Source organism: Phoenix dactylifera, chromosome 18 (genome assembly GCF_051530095.1).
Source record: "Phoenix dactylifera cultivar Ajwa chromosome 18, Ajwa_hap1_PhDact_Kaust_v1.1, whole genome shotgun sequence".
Lineage (NCBI taxonomy): Eukaryota > Viridiplantae > Streptophyta > Magnoliopsida > Arecales > Arecaceae > Phoenix > Phoenix dactylifera.
The window spans coordinates 9,331,868-9,357,749 of NC_143207.1; the positions used below are offsets into that span (position 1 = coordinate 9,331,868).

Genomic DNA, 25,882 nt, shown 5'->3' on the forward strand with positions numbered 1-25,882 from the left:
TCTCACCCATGCAATTTTGGAAACAACTCGCGATCATGGACAAGATGTCCCCAACTAGAGATAGGATTTGAAATTCGAAAGACTCCCCGTGCTTTGCACATCTCGCTCATGTAGTTATGGAAACTGCTCGCGATCGTGGACAAGATATCGCCAACTAGAGATAGAGCTTGAAATTTGAAGTACTTCCCATGTGCCTCTTGGTTGGCCACGTGATGGGCTTTGACTGGTTAATCGGAGACTTTAAGGTGAGCTCTGATTGGTCCATATGACACTTTGAATGTGGTTGGTTCTAAGGTGTATTAACTCTCTTGAATAGAGTGATATGTAGGAGCTCAAGATGATATGGAAAAGCTTTTTATGTATGAAGAATGACGTACCATCATTGCCAAATTTATAGTAAATCAGAGTAAATGAACAATGTCGCAAGTAATTGAAACGTTTCAACAGTTATTCGTAAATCCACAATGTCGTTCCTGAATTAGCTGATTATTCAATCACTTCCAAATATCATAAAATCTTTAAAACTGATCAACATTATTTCTAGTAGTTGCAGTTTTCTCTCCCCCTTTCTCCGGTTCTTGCAAGCATTAACACATAGATATACCCATTGTTTCGGTCTATTTTTGCAATTTATTTCTTAGCAACTTTTGGTATTTTTTCCTCTCTTGTTCTTTGAATCTATCCTAATAGCATACTTTAGGAATGTTGAACGCAATGGTCAATGTCTTGCTTGATCTTTACTTAACCTATATTAACAGTCTCTGACCACTGATAAATCAAACTATAACCTCCAATATACCTTACTTTCAGATGCTTATCAGATCTGTTCCTGGAATCAAATCAAGAACTTCATTACAGAAATAAAATTCCTGCAAACCTACATCCTTATTCGAACTTCACTTTTTTTATCACAATAATGAATTGGGACCCTCACTACATTGAGAAGAATAAATTAGCATGCTAAATGCCAATCAAAAAATAACTGTAACACTAGTAATATATTATTCATTGGAGAGATTCTGGGGCTCTTTAAGAATAATATAGAACATAGTATCATCCCCTTTGTTACAATGAGACAAAGCCATCTATGGAAGAAAGGCTGCTCAACATGAAAATTATTAGATGACAGGTCCAAATACCATCTTTGGCTGTCAGGGACCGTAAGCCATATGATGTCTTAGTAGTACAAAATTTTGCAGGAGCTGCATGTAATCAGCCACTGCTGCTCTCAGCCGCATTTGATCGTGTTGAAACAACACTGAAAGAGTCATAGATATGCCTGACAGTAGAAGAACAAAAAAAAAAAAAAAATCTACATAAGGTTCATTGTTTTGGTATTCTATTGCAGTATCGTATGTCTCGTAGAGTAGAAAAACCAGATCGGCGCATCGAGTGTTGGTACACCTTCCATACTATATACCGATTTGATACCGATATTGTTTTCATCTGTTGATCAAAGAAATAGTAAGCTTAAGAAACACAAATAAAGAACAAGAATATTAAAGGGCATGTTACAAAGAAGAAAGCATCATGGATATGCCGGTCCATGATTAGAATATATCAGGCTTGAATAAATGTTACTTCTTTTTAATTTTTTGACAACAGTAATGAATGGTGTATATCAAACATACCTTATCACCAGCATCCAACTTGAGGTATAAAAACTGATCTTATAACAGGTAATAACCTGGCACATTAGATCAATCTCCTAATAGAATTATGAAATTATAAGGTTATTTTGAGAACTGGGTAGTTTAACTGCCATCTAAGTGCTTGGCTGCATTTTCGATTCCAACCCAAGTTTATGCTCCTGCCTTTCTCACTATCTCACTCTCTTTGTTTTCTTTTTTCTTTTTTCTTTTCCAATAATTAGGACAGATGGAAGCCTGGCTGAATATTGGAGCAAGGGCAGGCCCCAGACTTTGCAAGTTATATATTTTTTTTAAAGAAAGATGATATTTAGACATACTATGCTTTGGTAGGATTGATTTCAGAATGTTAAAATTAAAATATTATATATCATAGATCAGCAAATTTCTGATCAGAGTTAACACTTCAAATTTTTGATTTTTCACAAAGTGTTATTGCTTTTAACTTCCAATATTATGCATCAGGCAAACACTGCTAAAAAAAATTCATCTATGAAAATCAATAATGCGTTTTAAAATTGCAGAACTTAAAGAATTGGAAGCTTAAAGCATATGCAGACTTTAGGACAAAATTAATTGATGAATGACTTGAACTAACTGCAAGATTTGTCTGTATAGTGTTTGTGTTTATTTTAAATAGTGAGTTATCAGGCATTTCTAATGCGCAACAGATAAAAATAGGAAACCCAACTCTGCTTATTTAGGTATAACAAGAAGTGCAGAGGAACGCAGGGAAGTGAAAACCAATTCTATATGCCTGAGAGAACTTGTGGGAAGCTATTTAATTTAAAGTGAAAAACTAAATAACATTGGAACACATTGTGCTTTTCTTCTTGAATGAAACTTATTTGGAAGAGATCATATATTTCTGATTCAGATTGCCCCATATATCGAGATTTGAAGGGTTAATAACTCCAATAGAAGACACCCATATGACCAAATATCCACCTCCAGCAACAAAGAAAGAATTGCTATGGTCACAATAAGTAATATCCATCAGCATTTATATGTAAGCAATTTGCTTAAGGCTAGCTATCAACCAGACATCAACCCACCTCTATGTCAACTCAGTCTCAGACTGAGATTGATGTGTCTGTCCAATAACAACCACAAAATGAGATAATGATAAAAGAAACCCTACAAACCAAAACCACAAACTACCCAGCACAGACCTATGATAGGACAAATATGAGGTATTGCAATTGAACAAAAAACAACTAAATTGATATAGTTTTTTGCATTTATGTCTCATATAATTAGTTTCCTCATAGAGCAAGATCTGGTAATCTGTTTCCTCTTATATTCAAAGACTAAGAGGCAATTCAACAAAAGTTCTTCCATTGCTTCCTTTGAGGCTTCCACACAAACAAGAATACAATGGAGCTGCTAGAGAACTTATGACAGCAAGATGTTTTCCTCATATATTTGCCCACAGTCTTCTACGATTGCTAGTGGAGCGAAAATGGTCAGTGTAACAAACTAGATCCTCATAAAAAAAAAGCTAAACAAAAGGTATTTTTTTAGATTTCTTAATCATCCAAGATCTTCTCGGCGAATAATCGACGTGGAACTAATTCAAATTTAATCACAAATACCATGATTAGCTCGTAGACAGCCTTTATGAACCTATGTTGCAGTGTATCCTAATCCACATAGACTATAGGCCAAGTTCGTTCTAATACTATTTGTAACAACTAACAACTCACAACCTCACCCAAAAAGGCTATTCGAAAGATATTTTTTTGGTTCCTTAGTTCTATATAACTATCCAAAATCTCTTTCGTAAATAATTAATATGGGACTAAACACAAGCCCGCACAAAGAAAATTTTTCAAAACAGGTGCAAGGGAATCTTCTAGAAGAGGAACTGTGAAACATGTAAGATAGCATATTATAAAATATGGTGAACGAGATCTACTACTATTTTTAATAATATAAAATAACAATGTACTAAGCTGAGCTTTTCACTCACCACGTGAATGCCCGTACTAATAATATCGCTAATATAGTTCTTTATTCTAGATAATAAGTAGAGCTCTTATAATTGATACAAAAGGAACATAAGTCTTTAATGGCCACTTATAATAGATGTGTTGGTAAGTATTATACAATCTGTTCCTTTAATAATAAATGAGTATTGTTGGGGGGAAAAGTGGACTGCCCAAAACATGTGGATATATCGCTGGCACGTGACGACGAGCGCGGCAACCCTCAAGGTGCCCGACCACAAGACGTCCGACCTCAAGGCTCCCGATCACAAGGCGCCCCTCCACAAGGCGCCCGACGTCAGAGCTTACAACCTCGATCTTGGCTAAGTTGAGCCCGATCGACCTTAAGTCCAAAAAAGACCCAGTCACGGAGAGAAGCAGACCCCCTCCACTCCACCACAAATTAAGTCCCCCTCCTCTTCATCCGGGGTCCAATCCTGCGATCTCTGCCTCGACGACTGTTAACGATTAAATGCGCACGATCTCAACGGACCGCCTGTCAGCCCAAAATCTCGGGCCATCCACGGTAACTCATTAATTCGCACAGTCACGTCTAGTCATAGGTAACTTCTACACCCCTCTTATAAAAAGGGGACCTTTTCTTCTGAAAGCAAGCTCTCCTCTTTCCGTGCAATTTTTTTACTTGCTCCACAAAAGCCCCCTCTGACTTAAGCATTAGAGGGCCAACGCCGGAACCCCCGGCCACCGACTTCTTGCAGGTCCTCCGGAGAACGCTGTCCGCTGCCGCATCCCCTGCCGGAGCTCCTCCTCCTCGGTTCGCGGTCACCCCCGAGTCCAGTTTCCAGCAACAAGTATAAGTGATACATAATGAAGTATCTTACTATTATCTATATTAAGTTCAACTATAATTATACTTATATGATCAATTATATAAGTATCATTCAATTTTTTTTTTCAAATGATACTTATATAATTGATATAAGTATAATTTATACTTGAGAATATTATCTAGCTAAAATGTATAAGTAATATATTTATTTAAACCGTCTAAATAATTGATGAGAGTTTTTGCTCGGCCGTCATTAAAGTTCATCAGTTTATGTGTAATAGAAATTTAGCTGTTGAAAGTTTAGCTTGTACATAGTTCTACATTTGTATATAAATACTAGTATCAATGATGCCAGCATTAGTGGTAGAAGTTTTTATTCGGTCGTTAAAGTTAATTGCTTAATATGAAATAGAAATTTGGCTATTAAAATCTTCTATTTATTATAATCTATTACATTTCTATATTGTACTCAAGAGCAGTTGAAATAAGGAAAGTAATGTTGGGAATCCGCCCATGCCGCAGAAAATTCAAAAAAATTTCAGATGGCAGCGGAAGAGGCATGCGCGGGATCGACGTTCATCTCATGAACATTGTTCAAAAACCGTTCGTAGATAGATTAGGATTAAAAACTTTTAAACTAATTATGAAGATCAGATCTTTATCTTGTGCAGGTAGATGATCACCAAAAACTGAAGTTCGTGGTTTAGGATGAAGGTTCGCTTGAAGCCGTTCACGCGTCCGGCCTCTACGGGTATCCACACGAAGTAGAGATTCGATCAAAGCTTCCTTGTCTCCCCGAGGTGCTAGCTCCCTTGTAGAGACTTCTTTTAATAGCTGATGTCCTCCCTTTGAATTAACCCTTGATTGTGCTTGGGAGGAGGAAGAAGAAGGATGAAGTTTGAAGAAGAATCAAAGCCCCTGCAACCTTCTTCCTTTGCCTTGCATTGGAACCAAGAAGGAGGGAAGAAGATCAAGAGGAGGTGCACGCCTCCTCTTCTTTTTCCTTTGCTGATGGTGGCTGAAAATCCCAAGAGAAAAGGTGGCTCACGGCTGAAAAGATGAGGAAAAGAATTGCCCTAGGGTTTGTTCCTTTATCTCCTTATAAAGACACATGAAGCTCCTACATTTTAGGAGCTTTATGTTTTTCCTTTTGGAGCCAAGAAGAGGGGCGCACGCCCCTCTTCTCTTCTCTTTGATTTCGGCCAAGGGAGGGGGTTCTCTTCATCACGCATGCCCTACTTGATCCAATCAACTGGGGCTTGGGGTCTAATGCAAGGTGGTCTAGTCCTCTTCCAAAGAGGATTAGGTGCACCTATTTCCTTTTCCTTCAAATCCTAATCTAATTAGGATTTGATTGAACCATGACTCAATTGAACCCTTCAATCCTAATCAAATTAGGAGTCATCATAATTCATTAGATTAATAATTAATTAGGACTTAAGAAATCCTAATCTAATTAGGATTTGTTCAATTTTAGTTCTAATCCAATTAGGACTCTAATTTGAATCCGAAGTCCTAATCTAATTAGAACTTCTAAGAATCCTATTCTAAGTAGGAATCCAAATTGAATTCAAAATTCTAATTCAATTAGGATTGTAGGAATCCTACTCCAAGTAGGACTTCCAGTCCTAATCCAATTAGGACTCCAGAAATCCTACTCCAAGTAGGATTCGTGTTTAAGTCCAATTAATCAACTCCCATTGTTTCATCTTCAACTGATTATCAATCGAATTGATTACTCGTGATTCATAATCACATTTCAACCATCGGATCGGTCAATACCTCTAGTGTGTGTGACCCCATAGGTTCTATTCTGTCTAGTAGTGAGATATATTGCGATCTCTATCACAATATTATTGAAAACTCCTTTCAATGGGTTGGAACAGTTTCAACTCAACTCATTAAGGTTTATCGATCATCAAGGTATTCCCTGTGAGTCTCACCATCCACCAGTGACACCTAGCAGCATGTAGTGGCTACCCAGCAGAATGGAATGATGAACCTCTAGGTGCAGTTATCGTATGATACAGTCCTATTATCATGGATCCCTACAGGACGGAGGTCATGGACAACTCGTCAAACCCCATCATCTGTCATATGTCAAGATTTATTCGACTTAAGTTCAAGAGTGGAAAACTCTTTCTCCACTATGCATACTGCCCCGGCCGAGGTCTTACGAACTCAGTCTCATAAATCACATAGGATCTCTCCTTATCTACCAAGGTCGATAGATTCCATATAGGTGCATACCCTACTCTTACAGTGAACCTACTGCAGCCAGTCTACACTGCATGGACCTATATGTCTAGAGACCATGTATATGTGCAGTCAAACTACAATAATCTCACTGTGAGTAGCCGAAGCACCGCAGGTCAAAGGACCAGTCACACTACTGCAACATCAAGCAAGTCACTGACGAGTGGATAGACATCCAAGTGACTTCTTGTCTTGGTCACGCTCAGTACCCTTGTTCTTTAACAAGCACCTGCACTATTACTTTAGTGTCGCCACACCGTGGACTCGAGTCTCGTCCATCCACAAGGAATGTAATATGTGCACTGATCGGATCGATCACCGTCCTCGTGATGATCCATCGATCAGGATTATTTAGAAATCAATTACCAATGATACATGGCTCAAATTCTCAACTCTTGAGAATATGCATCATCATCTTATTAATTTTTTGAACGATTCATTGACACATAAACAATATGAATGAAAAAGATGCCTTTCATTTATTCAACAATAATAAAGTCAAGTACAAATTATGTTCCAGAATTAATAATGTGTCAGCCAAATTGGCTTCTAGGGCATACATCTAACAAGTAAGAGATAGGATATCATTGCATTGCATGGATCATACGTTAGTTAATAAGATAATTAGTTATATTTTTTGAGATTAGGAAGCTTATCTGTGTGTTATTTTTCCTCAAATTCCTGATTTCTTGAAATAGGAAAGCAAGAGTTCGAGTGTTTCAAAAGGTAGGCTTGGTTTCTTGAGATAGGATGGCAAGAGTTCTGAGTTTCTTAAAGAGTTAAGATAGGCTTAAAAGTAACAAAAATAATGGGTAGATCCCAACAAGATTTCCTTCCTTTTGGTTTACGTTATATTTCCAAGATATGTGTTTCTATTATTCTTTCTCCCATGATTTTTCTTTTTTTCTTTTTTTTCGCTAAAAATGGTGGTACCATACATAACGTATACGGACACACCAAAACAATCAAAAAGCAAAACATCACAGAGAGTACTAGACAGCTCCGCCTCGTCCACCCATATATGGGCCCTTGAGTGGTTAGCAATAAAGGATGCTATCCAATCCGCAGCCCCATTCACCTTATAGAATACATGCTTTGCCTGAATGACCATTCCATCTCGAACCAAGGCACGGATATCCCTTAGCAGTGGATGGTAGTCACCAATCCCCCGAGACACCTGTAGAATCCGCTCAATGATCGTCGCGGAGTCATCCTCCAAAAGGACCCTCCTCGCTCGCAGAGCACGTCTGACATAACACAATCTGAACCAGGCTGCTCGCAACTCCACCCCTGGCACCGAGGTGTCAAACAACTAGCATCCTCCAGCAGCAATTATCCTCAAATCTGGGCCTCTAACAACAAAGCCCGCACCTCCCCTCACGCCGCCCTGTAGGACGCAACCATCAAAGTTGACCTTGAGGAAACTCGAAGGTGGGAGCTCACAGGTGAAAACCACCATGCGGGGCACTCGACGAGCAGAGATAGAGCCCCAGATGTCCCGAGCTGTCAAAGGTCTATCTGACTGCACCACCTGAGCGACCTCCGCTATGAGCAGCCTCGCCCTCTCCACCACCAGCCCTGGAGGGGGCCTCGTCTCCCCAAAGGTCTAAGCATTCCTTGCAAGCCAGATCTGGTAGGCAGTGTAGGTCGCTCGCACCGTCTCAGGTCTCAACTGTGAGGCCCCAGCCAAATGCCTCAATACCTGCAGGAAGGACGCCACATGATTTTTCTTTCTTCTCCTTATAGAACAAAACATTATATCAAAATAATATCTTGATAACAATTACTTTAAAATTATGTTATTTATATATTAAACTTGTAGAATCACTCAAAATGCACCATAATAGCCGGTAAAATGTAAAAAAATCTTTTATCATATACTTTTAGAAGATGTTAATTCTTGCAGATTAAAGCAAGTTATTGGTATTTTTTTTAAAAAAAAAAACACATATGAGATGCTAAGGACGAACAACTTGAGGTTGAATTAGTATTTTATATGAGATAAAAGAATTTACTGGTTGGAATTCTCCTAGCCGGCTCCGAAACCCTAAATGCATATCCTATTAAATCAGATGATTAAAGACGAAGGCAAGAGGTGATACCTCATCCCATGGAGGGTATTTCCACCTACAAGCATGAGTATACCTAGCATCGCTCCAGCAAATTAGGGACAAAGTTCTGCATACATAGGTAGCAGGATAGGTCAATGGGTAAAAAAATTCATTGGTGGGAAAAGTTTAACAAATTACATTTGATCTTGTTTCCTTGTGTAGCATTTGCATAGCTAAAATACGAATCAAGCTAGAATGGGAACCATGCAAAGCTTAGGACAATGACAATGCATGTACTACTCTTTTTACATAGTTAATATTATTGGTAACAAAGCACATGATAGTGCACATTGTACCAATGTAATTGTTTCTTGCTTAGGCTGTTAAATTATTACTTCTACATCATGTGAAGAAGAGAGGACAACTCCAAAACGAAACTTTGCTCGGCCGATTTACATCCCCTACCCTCAATTTTTTTTTTTTTTTTTGGTACAACGGTTGCTTACACTGCTCCAAAATAGTGCAGCCAACAGAGTCGATGGAAAGAAGATGGCATAATGATGAGGGGGCGGCTACAAAACAAGTCCAAAAGACCTCTTCCGAGTGGTGAGCGGCGAAGGAGGCGACTCAATCTACTGCTATGTTTGCCTCCCGATACACACTTCCAAGTATTTCTTTAAGAAAGCTATTCTCCACTACTTTTTTTTTCTTTTTTATAAAAAAAATTATATATGCATATATTCACAACTATAATTTATTTATATTTATCTTTCAAAAATCACTATTTGTATATTATATTGGTTGCTAAGCGTGGGGTTATGGGGATAAACTCCAATTCGCCCACTTCTTGAGAGCATCCAAGTTTCTGGGCTTGGCCCACATCAAGGAACAATGTAAACCGGTATCATATAGCCCGCCGAGTCACCAGTTTGCAGTCGGCAACTGAGTTTGCTGTACCGGCGGCGGTTAGGTCTAAACCGGCACCGGGATGCCGGCCCGGATCTCAAAAAATTTAAAACCCATTTGCATGCATGCCATCGGATCCGGCCCTATGTATACCGAGACCTCGGGTCCCGAATTCAAAAAATCTCTCAGTGCGCGCCTGCTCCAGTTTCACTCGAGCTCTAAACGCCGAGAAGATGATAGACGTCAAGTGAGCTGAGCTCCATCTCCTCTCCCCCTTGCTCTTCTTCTTCACCAGAGATCTCTCCGAAGGTAACGCCGTAACGCGTTCGTTGATCTCTTTGTTTCGATGGCATTCAGATTCGAAGAGCACGGCCAGCTCCAGCTGCTGGACCGAGAAGAAGCCGAGGAGGAATACGATTGCTTCGAATCCATCGACAAACGTGAGATCTATATCATCTCATTTTGGCTTTTCTGGATCTACTTTGGTTTTTTCGTTAATTTTTCCATGATGACTCTATTGTTGTATAAATACGGATGGATATTTTCGGTTTATTGATCCGGTTTTCTGAGATCCGAGAAGAGTTCAGATATCTCTGCACTAGCATTTCATTAGTATTGCATTTTGGATCATATTTTCCTAGAAATTTAGTTATATTTGACTTGGCTTCGCTCTGCTGTCTTTTGATCTCGTTTTGATCCAATCTTCGGAAATCCGAGAAGATTTTAGGTGGATCTGATCTTTGATCGCCGATCCTCTGATCTGATTTCGTTTTTCCTTCGATTTTGTACCTATTCTGGCGAACTTTACTACAATTTATTCAAAATGACCGTTCGCATTCGCGATCGCTGCGATATCCGCAGTGATCTCCCAGGGGATCAATGCGGGAGACATCAAGAAGCTCCAGGACGCGGGGATCTACACCTGCAACGGCCTCATGATGCACACGAAGAAGGTTCTCGTCTTCCACCGTTCTACTGCTTCGGATCCGAAGAGAGATCCTTCAAATTTTCTAGGGTTTGATCCTAATTTCTTTTGGTTTTGGTCTCTTCCCAGAGCTTGACAGGGATTAAGGGTTTGTCCGAAGCGAAGGTCGATAAGATCTGCGAGGCTGCGGAGAAGGTCGTGGTGAGGGCTCCCTTCCTTCTTAGGAACCCTTCTTTCTAACTTACGCCGGTCTGTGATTCCTTTGTTCGCTAAGCTTAAGCTTTTTCCTCTTTCTTCTCTCCGATTTGGTTCGCAGAACATGGGTTACGTGACTGGAAGCGATCTCCTCCTCCGGGTAAGCTCTGTTGTGTAAACTGACGTGCCCCGAGTAGGTTGAGTTCAACGATCTGACCCGTTGGATCACATCTCCTTGCTCTGATCTAATGTTTTGGCGGCTGAGATTTTGATTATGCCCAGCGGAAGTCGGTGATTCGAATCACGACGGGGAGCCAAGCCCTTGACGAACTCCTTGGCGGTAACATAACGAACTTTCTTTTTTCAATTTCAAAAATACCAGACGTAGAATCATTTAAGTATCCTCTTGATCGGGCGGTTTCTGCCGTTAGATCATCCGTGAAATTTAATCAGAACCCTCCACTAGTAAAATTAAATTCTAACCTCTTTGTGAAGGTGGAATCGAGACGCTTTCGATCACGGAGGCATTCGGAGAATTCCGGTTAGATATCTATCTCTTTTTTTAAAAAAATATAATTTTCTTATCCTGACCGTTGATCACCAATCAACAGATCAGGAAAGACCCAGCTGGCTCATACCCTCTGCGTCTCGACACAGGTCCGCAGCCTAGATTGCTAAGAACTAGGATTTATTGGATCAGAAATAGATAAAAATATGATGAAATTATTTCGTTTCTAGCTCCCGATCCACATGCATGGCGGGAACGGAAAGGTCGCCTACATTGATACCGAGGGAACATTGTATCCTTTATAATTTTTATTCTTGTTAAAATAAATTGTGCATGGATGCACTAAGTTATGGTAGGCTAGCATTTATTACGATGAGGACCTTTGATGTTCGTGCTGGACCTTATCGGAAGGCCAGCCGACCGGACCGGATAGTGCCGATAGCGGAGAGGTTCGGGATGGATGCCGGAGCTGTTCTCGACAACGTAAGGCCCAAATCTTTCGATCCTATTTTTTGAAAACTAATTTATTCGCGTTCTTTTGGCCAATGGTCCACAACGATACTTGTCTTTCGTGTATTGAGATTAGATTATATACGCGCGTGCCTACACATACGAGCATCAATACAACTTGCTGCTCGGCCTGGCTGCCAAAATGTCCGAAGAGCCCTTCCGCCTTCTGGTTCGTTATCTTGTTTTCCAAGTTTGTATATATAGTGTTGAGCGGGACCTGGTCTTACTCTTATTTGTGCTCTTGATTGCTTGCAGATCGTGGATTCGGTGATCGCCTTGTTCCGCGTGGACTTCTCCGGAAGAGGAGAGCTTGCAGAGCGCCAGGTATATATGTCTCGGCCTTGGATTATAGATAGAATTCATGATGATGATGAACTTTTCACTTGCCATATGAATCTAGAGCATGATTGGTTGGGTGGAGGTGGACTTTAGAATAAATATATGACTCCACTCTTAACTGTTTGGTTGGAGAGAGTCTCATTGTCATTTCAATTTTAGAAAGAATGAAAATACTCTAATTCTCCAAAATTCAATTCTTATTCATTCCTAGTATTCAAATTCTATTACTATTTCGATTTTGATTTCAGTTATGAATCAAATATGTCGTAGAATACCATTCAGATTTCCATTCTGATCTATTTTGATTCTAATTTTGATTCCGAATGTGAATCAAATATAACTCTAGGTCTTTGATGTTTCTTAGGATGCATGGTTTATTGCTGTGGCAAATTTAAACCTTCTATATTGTCCCTGTGGTTATTTTGACATCGTTATAGCTTAAATGGACGTGCATAAAAGAAAGAAGCGGACTAAGCTGTTGTCCTGCAACGCAAATAGTTCCCTATTACAATGGGTTGCGTCGTCGTCTAACACGTGCCATTTCTCTGACCTATGCAGCAAAAGTTGGCGCAGATGCTCTCTCGACTGATAAAGATAGCCGAGGAATTCAATGTGGCAGTTTACATGACCAACCAAGGTAAAAATTCCGATTATGTTATCACTTATTCCTAATACTAAGCTATCAGGATGAAATCTTAAATCTTAATGCGTCGCTATTTGAAGCATTAGTGGATTCCAGTATGTAGTAGAGGAGCATTATGTTTTTGTCGCCAATATTTTGGCAGTGATTGCGGATCCAGGGGGAGGGATGTTCATTTCGGATCCAAAGAAACCGGCAGGAGGGCACGTACTGGCGCACGCCTCCACCATCCGGCTGATGCTGAGGAAAGGGAAGGGCGAGCAGCGCGTGTGCAAGATCTTCGACGCCCCCAACCTCCCCGAGGCCGAAGCCATATCCTTTTCCCCTTACCTTCGCAGTCACTACTTACCTCTTTACTCCCAGGCTTTTCTTCTCTAGCTTTATATAGGAATAGAAAAACTACCTTCTTGGTGAGGTTAGATACAAGGAGAATGGTTAAATTTCGCATTCGGCATTCACGCTTTGAACTGCTAATGATTTGCATGCAAGATTTCTGGAAAGTTGATGACCTTTACAAAGAGAGAGCACGTTTTCCAGATAACTCCAGGTGGCATCACGGATGCGAAGGATTGAAGCTGGAAGAAGTTTTCATTCCTCGCTAGCCTCCAGTTGGCATCATGGATGCGAAGGATTGAAGCTGGAAGCCGTTTTCATTCCTCGCTAGCCTTAGAAATGGATTTATTAAGAATAGTAGGAAAGTTGTTATTTTTCTTTTGAAGTTCTAGTACAACAAAAATTTTATCTGGGAAGCAGCTGGCAACATACTTTGTTTTTGCTTGAAATTACAGAATTTTTCTGTTGCCATTTTACAGGCAGCAGCTTGAAACTATATGATTCAGTAATGTGAAGCGGATGTAACACTCTATTTTTCTCTTTTCGTCTCTTTAGTGGTCTGATATGGTCTAGCACCAGAGCTGTGATCATTTGCTATCATGCTTTAAACTCAGAGCGTAATAGATGCCACATATCTCTATAGCGGATCATACGAGCATTCAAGGCTACAGGTTATATCAAAGCAATAATAATTTTTAAAAATTTATTTAATTAACTTTTTCAAATAGTTCTTACAACAGTTCCAAAGTGATATAAGTCAACAATTGCTAACTGCTAATATAAATCAAATGAACTATTCTAACTAGGCCGACTAAAACTCCAATGACTGAAAACATCTTCAAAAAATTTAGGATACTCAAGTTCCGAGCAATCATGCATATGGATCTGAAAAATAGAGATAACATAATAATAAACTATGCTAGCCCAATAAGCAATACAATGCCCTAAAGTGGAGTTAAAGTATGCCAAATAATTCGTTAAAAGCATAAAATATCGACTGAAAAAGAAATCATTTCTCAAATAATGCATATCTTTTTTAAAAAAATATACTATAGTTTTTACAAGAAACACTATAAACTAATTATCATAAATTAAAAATAAAAAATAGGCTATGGTCACGTAACCCGGTGGTATGGATCAAAATGCACAAAATGCTAAAAACTACTATTATTAACTATCGATGGCACAATATCCTAAATACCACTATTTTTATCACCGGTGATGCAGTGTTGAAATCAGTTTCTTATAAATTACGAGTCGACATAGCCAACAAATAAATGCTATTTACGGGGCCAAATCAAATCATAGCTGTGTTTAGAATGCATACTTATAAAACAGATTTTTCATGATTTGCTCGATCACATTTTTCAGATTTCATAACATAGCATATAACATATTTTAAAATGATCATAATATTAACATGCTTGACCCATTTAACTAAGTTCAAAATAGATATCATAATTATTTTAATCAAATAATTATCACTTTACCAAAAATTCGGAAAACACATATTGAAGTATTAGGTTACTTACCTCTTCTCGTTTCAAAAATTCTATTTCAGTTAGACGAGCTAGGTGTGCATATTTTAATATAATTAAAACATTATAAATTTCATCATCATTTCAGAAGTCAAGCGAAATCAAAATCAAACATTAGTGGAGAATGACCTCATGCCTTCAAATCAGGTCGGTCAGGTGACAGTGCTCGATTGCCTCGGTTGGTCTGAGCAAAGTGGATTCAATAAATCAAATGAAGATCAAAAGTGGTCAAATCTAACTAGGGTTGAAGTAATGGGCCAGTCCACCGTCCGAGTACCGGAACGGTTTAGGATCTCCAAAGTGGGTCAACTTGGATTCGAGCAACAAGAAAAACAAGACTTACACTCGGATCCCTAAGCTTGTCTAGAGAGAGAAAGAAGGAGAGGAGAAAGAATCTCAACTCGGGTTCAGTTAGGGATCTGGATTTGGTTTGTCAATGGCAAGGGCCATCCGGGATCATCAATATATCTAGTCCATGAGTCAAGTAGAGAGAAGGATTTTTTTCCTTTTTTAATTAATTACAAATTGGAAAAAAATGGGAAGAAAAATAGAATATATAAGAAGAAGAAGAATGAAGAGGGAAGAGAAGAAGGAAGGGGCCGACAAAAAAGGTCCGGCGGTAGCCGAGCTTGGGTGGTCGATGACCCGCCGTCGACAGCAGGGGACGGCCGGAGAGAAAAAAAGACCAAGATCATTCTTGGTTTGGCCGCAACAGGGGAAGGAAACCACTCAATTGGCTTGACCAGAGCAACAGGGGAAGAGAGCTTACCGGTGGTCGACGACGTAGAATCTCAACTGAGGAGTTTGGTCTGACGAGCTAGCGACGGCAACAGTGCTCAATACAAGGGAGAAGGAGAAAAATAGAGCCATTAGTGGTCTAGAGGAAAGAGAAAGGGTCTTCGGCAGCGGCACCCCGATCACCGGAGAAGTGGAAGGAGGAGGAGGAGAGGTGCTCGATGGAGCTCAGAGGTGGGCCCATCGCTGAGAGAAGGAAGATTTATAGGTGAGTTTTTCGAAAAGGATCAGCTTAAGGGTGAGGGGATAAGCTCAAGGTCCTTACTTTGCGGCGAATAGGCTCGATTGAAGTGGCCCTAGCCTCCGGCGGTGCCCACGGTGGAGGACTCTTCCTCCTCCACGTGGTTGAATAGGGGTCTACTCTGCTCTAAATGGGAAGAGGCCTTTCGGCCCCTCCCTTGGCGTCGGCTCGGCATTGGCCCGGCCCAGTAAGGCGAGGCCCCGCATCTGCATGCCCGATGTGCGATGGCCTAGAATTCTACCAGCATTTGGGGTTGGCACCTTAAAATCCATGAAACTGCTAACTGTTCACACCTTGCAAACGATATGGTGTTCTTGGAACTACTTTAATCTCTGGTTCTTACTAACAAATAAAATCCATGATTGTGGTAACATTACCATTAGCAGGTCCTGTTGAGCCTTACGTTCCTGTCAAAACAACATTCTACAATAGCCAGCACGTTACACCACTTATCAACTAAGCATCCGCAAAGTCATGAATCTAGCTCTATAAGTCCGACTAGAGGAGCCCGCTCCAGCAGCTGACGTTAATAAGTCGTAAGCTCAGTTGTTGTAACCCACAGAAATGCTGTTTTGTCCAGTCTCCCTGCTGGATTTTGAGCATGCAACTTTCCTCTTACCTGCCGTCCTGCCTTGATAATATAGAGATGTACATTTCCAGAACTGTCTGATAATTTGATACTGATTACTGAGTACTAGCTTACCCTTGGAAACATGCTGAATAAAAATACTGATCCTATCAATACCAATACAAAGGACAGTCCATGGCTGCAGCCTGCGGGTGATGATGTATCAACAATGTACCAGCGATACAAACAGGTAATGATGAAATTTTATTTCCCACATGGATCTCTTAGGCAACTACAAGTGCATAAGCTCGCAAGGATCCACAAGTCCACACCATGACAGTTTTCATGCAATAAGAAGTCTTCTGTGTTAAGCATAAGCAATTTGTAAAGGATACGGGGTCAGCAAGTTGAGACAGGAGAGAAATGTCTAAAAAATGGGTCAATGTACTGAAGGTTTAAAATGAAAAGATAGAAGGCCCTGCTTTATGATGTTCGCAGAATTAATAGTGAGAAGACCAATTTGCAGCACTGCCAACCCTCGGCATTCCAGTCTCCTTCTTAGCTTCAACATCAACTTCGAAAGTTACCCCACAGAGTTGACCTTGGCTGTCAACCCTTGGCATTGCCTTCACCTCATTCATAGGATGCTCGAAGCTCTGCAATCCCCCAGATGTCGTGAAGAAGCAACCTGGTCAAGGCATTGAACAAGAATAAGGATACACTAGAAAAGCCAAAAGAATGTTTACATCATGTAAAATTAAGAGGATCAAGAAGCTATGCTTTGTGCATTACCCTTCGGAAATGGAGCATATGAGTTCCCACAGCCTTTCTTGACAACCTCCACATCGTCAGACAGTACAAGGTGATCTTCAGAATCAGCTCCCCAAAAGAAAGGCACACTCCCATCAGCATCCTGAATTGGAAAGAGAATTATGAGATGCTGCTTACTTTTTTGCAGGAAGAAGAAAGAGTTCATAAGACAATTCTCAAATGTTTATATAACTCGTCAGACTGATACATGCACCTAATCTCATTGCATATGAATGAAATTTATACTATACTTCAATAATCTTTTTCTCAACATTCAAAACCCCAAGTAGATTCAAGAAATCGAAAGATTGGACTGATATATATTCAATAGTGTTTAATATGAATGTTTCTGATGTATCAAACCGCATAAAACTAGATAAGGATGTGTATGCTAAAGTATATGACCATTCTAATGTTTCTGATGTAAGAAACCGCATAAAACTAGATAAGGATGTGTATGCTAAAGTATATGACCATTCTATTGACTTTGGACATAAGTGTTTTGCATGGTGAACAGATTTGCAGATATATAGTAAAGGGATATACATAATAAAGATTACATTGATATGCATGTATAATATGTAACTGATGCATCTATATTCACATATGTTCATGTATATGGGTATGTAACCAATATGATTAGTTTATATTAAGTATGGACAAGTTCTTCATATTACATTTGAAGAAAATACACAAAAAGAAAGAAATTTAGTTGCAAGCATTTTTAGGCAAGGAAATGACAAGACAGTTGTTTGATAACAATAATGCCATGTATCATCAGCTCATGTATCAGATAATTGAAAGAAATATTTGCTAGTTCCATTCAAAATTTTAAATGAGCCTCCTTACCAGCATATCTCAACCGATGGCTCAACATTTCTTTAAGTATTCATTTCTCATTACAGAAAATTAGACTGCATATACACATGTATAGGCATAAATTTTTTAAATGAAACAAATTCACATAATCACCATGACCTGGACACACTGGTGCATCAATCCATAGCTTCTATCTGCATCCTAGCCCTAATTCTGATTTAGGATAAGCAAAATTGCATGCATATCTCTGCATCACTAGGAAGCAATGATAACTCATACAGAATTGATGCTGCTTGCTTGAAACTTATGACATTTGCAATAGCAGGGCCAATTAAAAGTTTGAACTTAAAATTTAAGAATAAATGTTAATGATAGATGGAACAAGAATCTTCATCCCATTTTTAAAGTTTCAACATGACCATTCAATATTAGTAAAAGGAAAACTTTGATCAACCGAAGCTTTTTCCAAGCAACTCACCAGTTATAAGAAACACTCTCAACTTCTAAACAACTTGACAAAGTGGGACACAACAGAGGTGTCAGAATAGTATTAAACCATCGCACTTATATATTACCTGACATAAAACTAAAAATAGTAGGTGGAAATAAAAGGAAATAAGGCAAATGCATGCAACTAAATCACCGTATATCCATGGATTAGATACATAACAGGGTCCTGTTGTCAAATGTGGAAGTTCATGGAATGAGTTCACTGCAATAATGAAACGGAAAACTTACATTTCTTTTACTTTCTAATTTGTTGGTGAAGACCTCTGTGAACCAATTCAAGAAAAGAGGAGGATCAAAAGTTCCATTTAGGGCACTACAAGTTATGGTCCTTACGGATGAAATTGATGCCCATCGGCCAAGGACTGAACTTCATGAAAATGGAAAGCTACCAAACCAGTCAACCTTGCACTTATTATGCCCTCTATTAGCCACCTTCCTCAAAATTCTATGCAATTCTATAAAACATAGAAGTACCTTGATATGGTAAACCAATTCCACCCCATTGTCTACAGTTATCTTGAATTCAAGTAACTCATCTTTCCAAGAAAACAGAAGAGATAGCAAAAAAGGAGAGAGCTAATTGGAGATACTCACAGTGGCTATGAAAGTGGATTTTGATGGGACATCAAACAGAACAAATGCAAATTTCCCATGGAGATCTCTCACAACCTGGCTTGCAGGGAAAGGTCCTCTGTCTCTTAATGTTCTATAGGCTTCTATTACAATGATTGCTTCATCGGCAGTCTTACCCAGTCCATACTGTTGCTTCAAAAGAGTAATGTTCTCAATATGTCCTTGGAACAAGCAAAATATTTCACTCTTAACACAAAACAATCTGCAAACACATTAATTAATGAAATAAGTCATTGAAGAGATCACTATATTATCATAGAGATGATGGACAAAAGCAGGAAACATAACTTATACATGAAGAAGAGACTGCAAGTATCAAACACAGGAAAACAAACTAATACTGAACTTCAAAAAGAAAAAAAAAAAAAAAAAGAGAAAGGATTAAACAGAGGATGAATTTGGGTTTTCACCAAATAGCATCTGCAAACACGAGAAGAACCACTTCTGGCAGGTATCAAAGGAAGCAATTTGCAAATTACAAAACAACCAGGCAATAATATTTAATGAAATGATATCAACAGATACAGTAGCATCATCACCATCAAAGCCACTCACAAAACCATTAGCAAAAATTACATTTTGTAATACAAAAAGGGAAAGCACGAAAAAAGAGACTTGACAGACACAACTTTTGCATGGGAACCTTTAGATTAGCATAAACTAGTGTCTGCAACATGCTTTGCACATCATTTAGATGAGAAAATGAAGGGAGACTTGTTTGGGGGCCATGCAATAGAAGAGGCAAAAACAAAAGTTCTGAAGTCAAAGAAGCATGGGGGCAAGGTTGGAAATGAAAGTGGAGTAAAGATGCATGACCCCATATCAGGGACACCTACTTATATATAGTAGAGATGTGCAAAAGATGAAGGAAAAAGGTTCAATTCCTCATTTGGCTTATCTGCTAAATGAGTAGAGGACAAAATTTAATCCAATTAAGAAGGAAAGGGAGAGGGAAGAAATGTCCCATTCAAGGTAAAATTTCAGTAAGTACATCACTGAAAAAGCCATGTTGTATGCGCTTTGTGTTCTGCACATTCTAGCTAGCAAGCAAGCACAGCAAACCAGAATGAGTCTTTCGCGTTAATGCCTTACTGCACAGTGTGCTCTGTGAGGTCTAGCTAGGAAGCAAGCATAGCAAAGGAGCATGAGTGCAAGCACACTAATGCCTACTTGGCTGTGCTGTTTGCTTATCTTCTTTCCACTTCCCATTCCCCTGGGAAAAAATTACACAAAGATGATGTGCATCTGTTTGAATCTGCTCAGTCCTTTCATATGGAATTATCAAATTAATTGTGCTCTCTAATGGAGCTACAAAAGTCTGGCTGATGATAATGGACATGATTAGCTATTCCATCATGCTGCTCAAAGCAACATATTTCTTAAAATTCATTATCAAGTCAAGCATAAAGATAAAAATACTCATTTAGAAATCGACAGAAAAATGTTTTGTAATTTATTACGGAATTATAATTCCTATACTAGTTAATGGCTAGATCCTTTTTGAGAAAAAGAAAATCCAATGAAAAGGAAACCATATGGACTGAAACATGTCAAAGAAATTTTCCTTCATGCACTGCTACAAATAGAACAAACCCTAGAATCAAGAAAGCTAACCATTCCTAGCATGGACTCGCAAGTTAAACCCAGTCATGGATGGCAGAATCAAATCTGCTTATGTAGAAAATAACTAAGGCAGTTAAGGCTGGCAGAGAACCGCTTCAAGAAAAATAAATAATACCTCCTCTCACACAAAGTATTAATTTTACTCTGACAAAAAAAAAGTCTGCCTAAAAACAACACAGCTGCAGCACGACTCAAACCATATGCAAGATGTCTTGAGTTAAACAATGCCATAAACCAATATGGGACACTAACTGGGTTAAAATTCTTGGAATCAGCTATCTGGAAGTAACAATGTGCTTCATGCCTTGGCACCTCAAGGCCTTTTATATACTAAAACAAGTAAACTAGACATAATGCATTTATGGTTGAATTCATGGATCAACACACGATTCACCAAAATTTGCAAACATTTCATGACTGGCTGTTAATCAGAAGTAATCATTTTCATGTTCTGCATCAGATGTTTTACCAAGGAAAATTTATGTAAGAGATGAACCTATCATGAAACCTTAAATACTGACAGGTAAGAGAATCTACACTGTTGATTACACATTTTAAGCTTATGCAATCAGTGAGAAACCAATCAAAGTTGGCCTACACTCACATAGGGCCAACAAGAAGGGCAAGTACAAGAGCCAACATAACTGTATGCATGTTTCTTTTTGTATAGCAACTCATAATTAATACTAATACTAAGTAATAAGAAGATTCATCACCGATAACAGCTTATAGGTGTTTTGAGTGCCCTTGTCATACCCTAGGTCTATGATGTTTAAACACGACCTTAAAAGAAATTGGACGTAAAATGCAACATTGCACAAGTAAGTGACAGCTTCCAATCTTCCAATGACTCATGATCTCTGATCCACTAAATCAGCAAACTGCCAAGGCACTTGTAGTTTATAAAGATAGAACACTTCTACCAATTGTTTGCTTGAAGGTTAGTCATGCTATATCAATGCACCATGTGTAGTGTGACAAAGCCTCAAGTAGCCTAAGAGCCTGTTAGTCCTTTTCCTCCACATTAGGATCTAGTACCACCAATTGGACAATTTGCAAGACATTGTCCATGGCCACAGCCTACATACATTAAAAGGAGCAGATTTAGATAGGCATGATGGCTATCACTCAAGATTAGTTTTCCTCATTACATAACATGTCTTTAAACTCTTTCTATCATTCTTGTGAACTTCTGAATTTCTAGTTATTATTTCTTAAAAAGGAAATAAAAAACAAGAAACAACAATAATAATGTTAAACAACAAAAAGAAATTGAAAAGGAATTATTTTCCTGAAATAGCATAGTTGCCATGAGAAGGTGAGAAGTTGGTGAATTAAAGGATGTATAGGAGTAACACCACTAATGGAAAAATTGGCGAAACACCAACTACCATATTAAAGGTTCCTACAATAAAGAAATGAGGAAATTATTGTGAGATCAAGAATCATATTTGTATAGGTAAGGATGCTAAGGAGCCACGCCTTGACATCCCATACCTGACTGCTTCACCTATGATTTGCAAAGACCAACTAGGTCTTAAAAAGGATCCGCAATATAATAAAATCCCCAATTGCACCCCTTGAATGGGGTCAAAGAATGTCTGCTCCCCAACTAGGGTTTGGGCATAAAGGCATGCGAGGGATGAGCAAGCAAACACCAAGGACTTGTGAGGATGATAGTGAAGAGGGGCATTGCAACGGGTATTTAAGAAATTCTAAAATAAACAGATCCTACAAAAGATCCAACTTATTACCAAAAAAAATACAAAGAAAAAAAGATCCAACTCACCTCTGCCAATCACAAGGCAAGGCAGCTAGATGTGGAATGCTAGAGCATAGCTCTTTGTGGACCTCAAAAAGAATCTGGAAAATCTTCCATTAATAACAAATGTAGCCATTAATAGAAAGAAATTGAGAACAAGGATCTACAAGTCAGCTCACGCATTATAACCAAGAAACCCACTGTTAAATTGGTGTCTAATGGTTTCTATTTTCTTATCGACTGGTACATGCCACGTGCAAGGATAAGTCCCGACCAGAGCCTCACACAATACTTGGGAGTTTGCTTTTAATAGTAGAATAATTATATCTGAACTAGGGTTGGCAATTTATGACCCGACTCGTTAACTCGACCTGCGAATGACCCGCTTTAAGCAGGTTTGGCTTTGACATAAACAGATTTAGGTCGTAAATGGGTCAACCCATCTAAACTTATTTATTAAATGGATTGGGTTCAGATTTAAACTTTTGACCCGTTTAACCTATTTTGACCAATGTAATAATTGGGTCGGGTTATAACCTGACCAGTTTAACCTATTTAGTCTGTTTGAAACTTGTTTAACCTATTTCTGACCTGTTTAACCCAATCCGCTTAATCTGTTTAACCTGTTTAAATCAATTTAACCCGTTTAAAATCCATCTAACCCATTTAACACGTTTAACCTGTTTAATAAATGGGTTATGTGGGCTGGATCAGGCTAACTGTTTAATAAACAGATCAGATTCAAATTTGAAATTTTGACCTCTTTAATAAACATATCAGATTTGGGTTGATAAATTTTTGACCCGATCTGCATCCAACCCGATCCATATCTGATCCGACCTGACCCGAATGCCACCCCTAATCTGAACCAAGATATAAAACGACTTTTCAATTTGTATCCATTTTTCATTGGTTAGCTAGTTGGCGAAAACCAAAATGAATTAGTTCCACAAACAGTAAGATCTCATGGGAGTTGCGTCTCCTAGAAAGTAATCTAATTAAAGATGGCGAAACTTATAATGTCAGTATGAGGAAAACATTAAAACATAGTTGATAGGGAAGGGATCAGAAGGTATTCATTTTGTGAAATTAAACTGTGTCAAAATAAAATAAAAAAGTAAAAATACTAGAAAATAAAAAGAATCTACTTCTACTATTTCCCTCCCTCATTATAGGATTAATTTTATAATATTTACCACTTATTTAGTTCAATAACCATCAAAACACCGCGTTTTCAAATATTTTAAGGCATGTTTCTTTTTAAAATTTCTCATGCATTCCCCATTTTAAGTGAACTTACATTCGTTTCAGATCCCCAAACAAGTCCCGAGAAAAAAACCAAGGTTACTCGAAATCAAATAAAATGTACCGGAGGGCTCACACCCAAGAATTCCAAAAGATTAAGGATAACAGATTAATCGATTAAAAAATCAAAAAAGAATTCAAGATCTTCGATGAAGGTGATCCGGATCATATATCATTTTCAAAGAGAAACATTCAAAATTTGATCTGATATCTCCATTTAACAGAGTGAGCCTCGAACTTTTACAAATCAAACAATTACGACGCAAAATCTAAGAAACAAGAATTCTAATCTTTCAAGAAAAGCATCTGAATAAAAAAAGGAATAAAAATTCAAAGCAAGTTGTTCCACGTTAAAAAAAAATGACAAAAACGTGGATCGTACTGGAGAAAGAACAATAAGACTCAAGAAGAAAGTAACGCATTAAAACTACAATACGGAACAAAGGAAATAAATATAGTCAGATAAATTTCGAAAGATTGATTGGATTTAGACCTCGGGAGGAAGGGGTTCTGCTTCTCGATGGAGAAGGACATGGCGCCGACGGAGGAGCCGAGTCTTATGGTCACCGGTCCCTCGTGCAACGCCTCGAAGTGCTCCATTAGAGGGCCCAACCCTCCGCCACCCTCCTCCGCTGCCGCCGCCGGGCTCCGCAGCCCCTCCGGGCTCTTCGCCACCGCCCGATCGAAGATCGCCAGCATGTTCTCCGTCCGATCTGATCCGATGCACCACTAGATCGATCACTCGATCTCTCTCTCTCCCTCTCTCCCTCCTTCCTTCGACTCCCCGCTCTTCTTACGAGTTACGACAGAGAGGGTGGGTCGAAGTTCAATATAAAGACCAAGAATTCTGAAATGCTCTCAGTTATTGGACAAAATTACTGATTTCGTTCCTCCGAGGGGGAACAAATGCATAGGGGTAAATTTGGAAAATGCACGATGAATCGATGGCTCCGTTAAGATAGAGAAACATAAAATTCGACCACACGTTTAGACGTATCCACGTGTCACCTCGGAGTCACAGGATTATGGCGGTTCCAACAGAGGTAGTAACCGCGGGGGAATGTACAATGGCGGGCTGGGATTCTCACAAGCGAAGCGAAGTCAGAACCTTTCTTTTCGCGGAATCGGAGGGTAGCTTGGTAAATTTGAGAACGGGTGAAATCGGGACTTATCCATTCCGGATAACGTGTAAAACGTCGGTACTTATCCATGCATTATCCCCCCCGGCCCAGTTATTTAGTACCTTGGCTGAATAAGAAAGGAATAAAAACATATAAATGGTCAAGATTTTAAGGATCATACCATGTTCTTAATGGCATAACGCTGCTACCTTATTTCTTTAGGGAGTGATGGGTATCATTAATTTCATCCAATTGGCAGCTAAATGCATCACATAATCATTGCGTTTTCCCCCTAATTTGTGTTTAACCAAGCTTTGCTCAGCCACAACATGGAATAGTGTTCTCTCTTAATCAGGGTTCAAGATGCTTACCGGTAAAATGCTATGGGTGTACGTTTTGTGCACGCAAAAGAAATTTCTTCAGTCAAATGGCAGGATCAGATTAGTATATTTCACGGGAGTTGGCATGATATATGCAGGTGATTCTAGTATTAATAGATCCAAGGAACTTTTTCCTGCACACAACCAATTCCCAAAGCATTTTCCTTCTTCAAGTATTTTTGCCAATATTTCATGTTTCCCTTCTGTCGGTTTAGAAATCCCTTGTATTTAACACCCCCCTTGATAATGTTGAGATTTCACGAGCTCCACTCAACATTGTATCTTTTTCTTTTAAACTACATGCTATGCGCAAGACCTCACTCAAAATGTCTAGCCGGAAGATATTATTTGAGTTTCTTGATCCTATATAAGTATTTAAGATCTACCCAGCGAATAACCGATATGGGACTAAACACACACTCGCACGGATCCTCATATATTCTCTCGTTCAAGTCATGACATTCTTGTTAGGCTAAGAATTCAAATCTATTCAAATTTAATAATAAATACTACGATCGCCCTCTGATCAGCCGCAATGGATCCGTGCTGCAGTGTCATCTAATCCACATAGGTTATGGACGGATCCGCTCTAATACTATTTGTAACAACCTAGAACTTTACCCAAAATAGCTAGCCGGAAGGTATTATTTGGATTTCTTGACCCTGTATAAGTATTCAAGATCTACC

At 39.0% G+C, this 25,882-nt stretch overlaps 2 protein-coding genes across 2 annotated transcripts; one reads left to right on the forward strand and one right to left on the reverse strand.

The window, feature by feature from the left end:
* Positions 1-9,630: 9,630 nt before the first annotated feature.
* DMC1 (DNA repair (Rad51) family protein) lies at positions 9,631-13,630 on the forward strand. Its single transcript, XM_088714124.2, has 14 exons — positions 9,631-9,887; positions 9,998-10,080; positions 10,502-10,593; positions 10,695-10,766; positions 10,882-10,920; positions 11,043-11,100; positions 11,256-11,301; positions 11,372-11,417; positions 11,499-11,560; positions 11,685-11,751; positions 11,855-11,947; positions 12,034-12,102; positions 12,676-12,754; positions 12,903-13,630. The coding sequence occupies exons 1-14, from the start codon at positions 9,766-9,768 to the stop codon at positions 13,133-13,135; spliced, it is 1,161 nt and encodes a 386-aa protein (XP_088570250.1). The 5' UTR covers positions 9,631-9,765; the 3' UTR covers positions 13,136-13,630.
* A 2,847-nt stretch (positions 13,631-16,477) lies between these two features.
* On the reverse strand, positions 16,478-24,520 carry LOC103716357 (stem-specific protein TSJT1-like). The gene is made up of 4 exons (XM_088714125.2): positions 24,188-24,520; positions 18,966-19,206; positions 17,025-17,145; positions 16,478-16,920 (listed from the first exon to the last, which is right to left on the reverse strand). Exons 1-4 carry the CDS (start codon positions 24,391-24,393, stop codon positions 16,733-16,735), a joined length of 756 nt encoding a protein of 251 aa, XP_088570251.1. The 5' UTR covers positions 24,394-24,520; the 3' UTR covers positions 16,478-16,732.
* Positions 24,521-25,882: the final 1,362 nt, after the last annotated feature.

Bases quoted from the DNA above. Each gene is read 5' to 3' on its own strand.
- DMC1 (XM_088714124.2), top strand. From the start codon at position 9,766: ATGCCATCGGATCCGGCCCTATGTATACCGAGACCTCGGGTCCCGAAT. The intron at 10,594-10,694 runs GTTCTCGTCTTC...GTCTCTTCCCAG, and splicing joins TCATGATGCACACGAAGAAG to AGCTTGACAGGGATTAAGGG. The intron at 11,101-11,255 runs GTAACATAACGA...CTCTTTGTGAAG, and splicing joins CCTTGACGAACTCCTTGGCG to GTGGAATCGAGACGCTTTCG.
- LOC103716357 (XM_088714125.2), bottom strand. From the start codon at position 24,393: ATGCTGGCGATCTTCGATCGGGCGGTGGCGAAGAGCCCGGAGGGGCTG. The intron at 19,207-24,187 runs GTCTAAATCCAA...ATGTGTTTGCAG, and splicing joins CAGAACCCCTTCCTCCCGAG to ATTGTTTTGTGTTAAGAGTG. The intron at 16,921-17,024 runs GTAATGCACAAA...TGCCTTGACCAG, and splicing joins ATATGCTCCATTTCCGAAGG to GTTGCTTCTTCACGACATCT.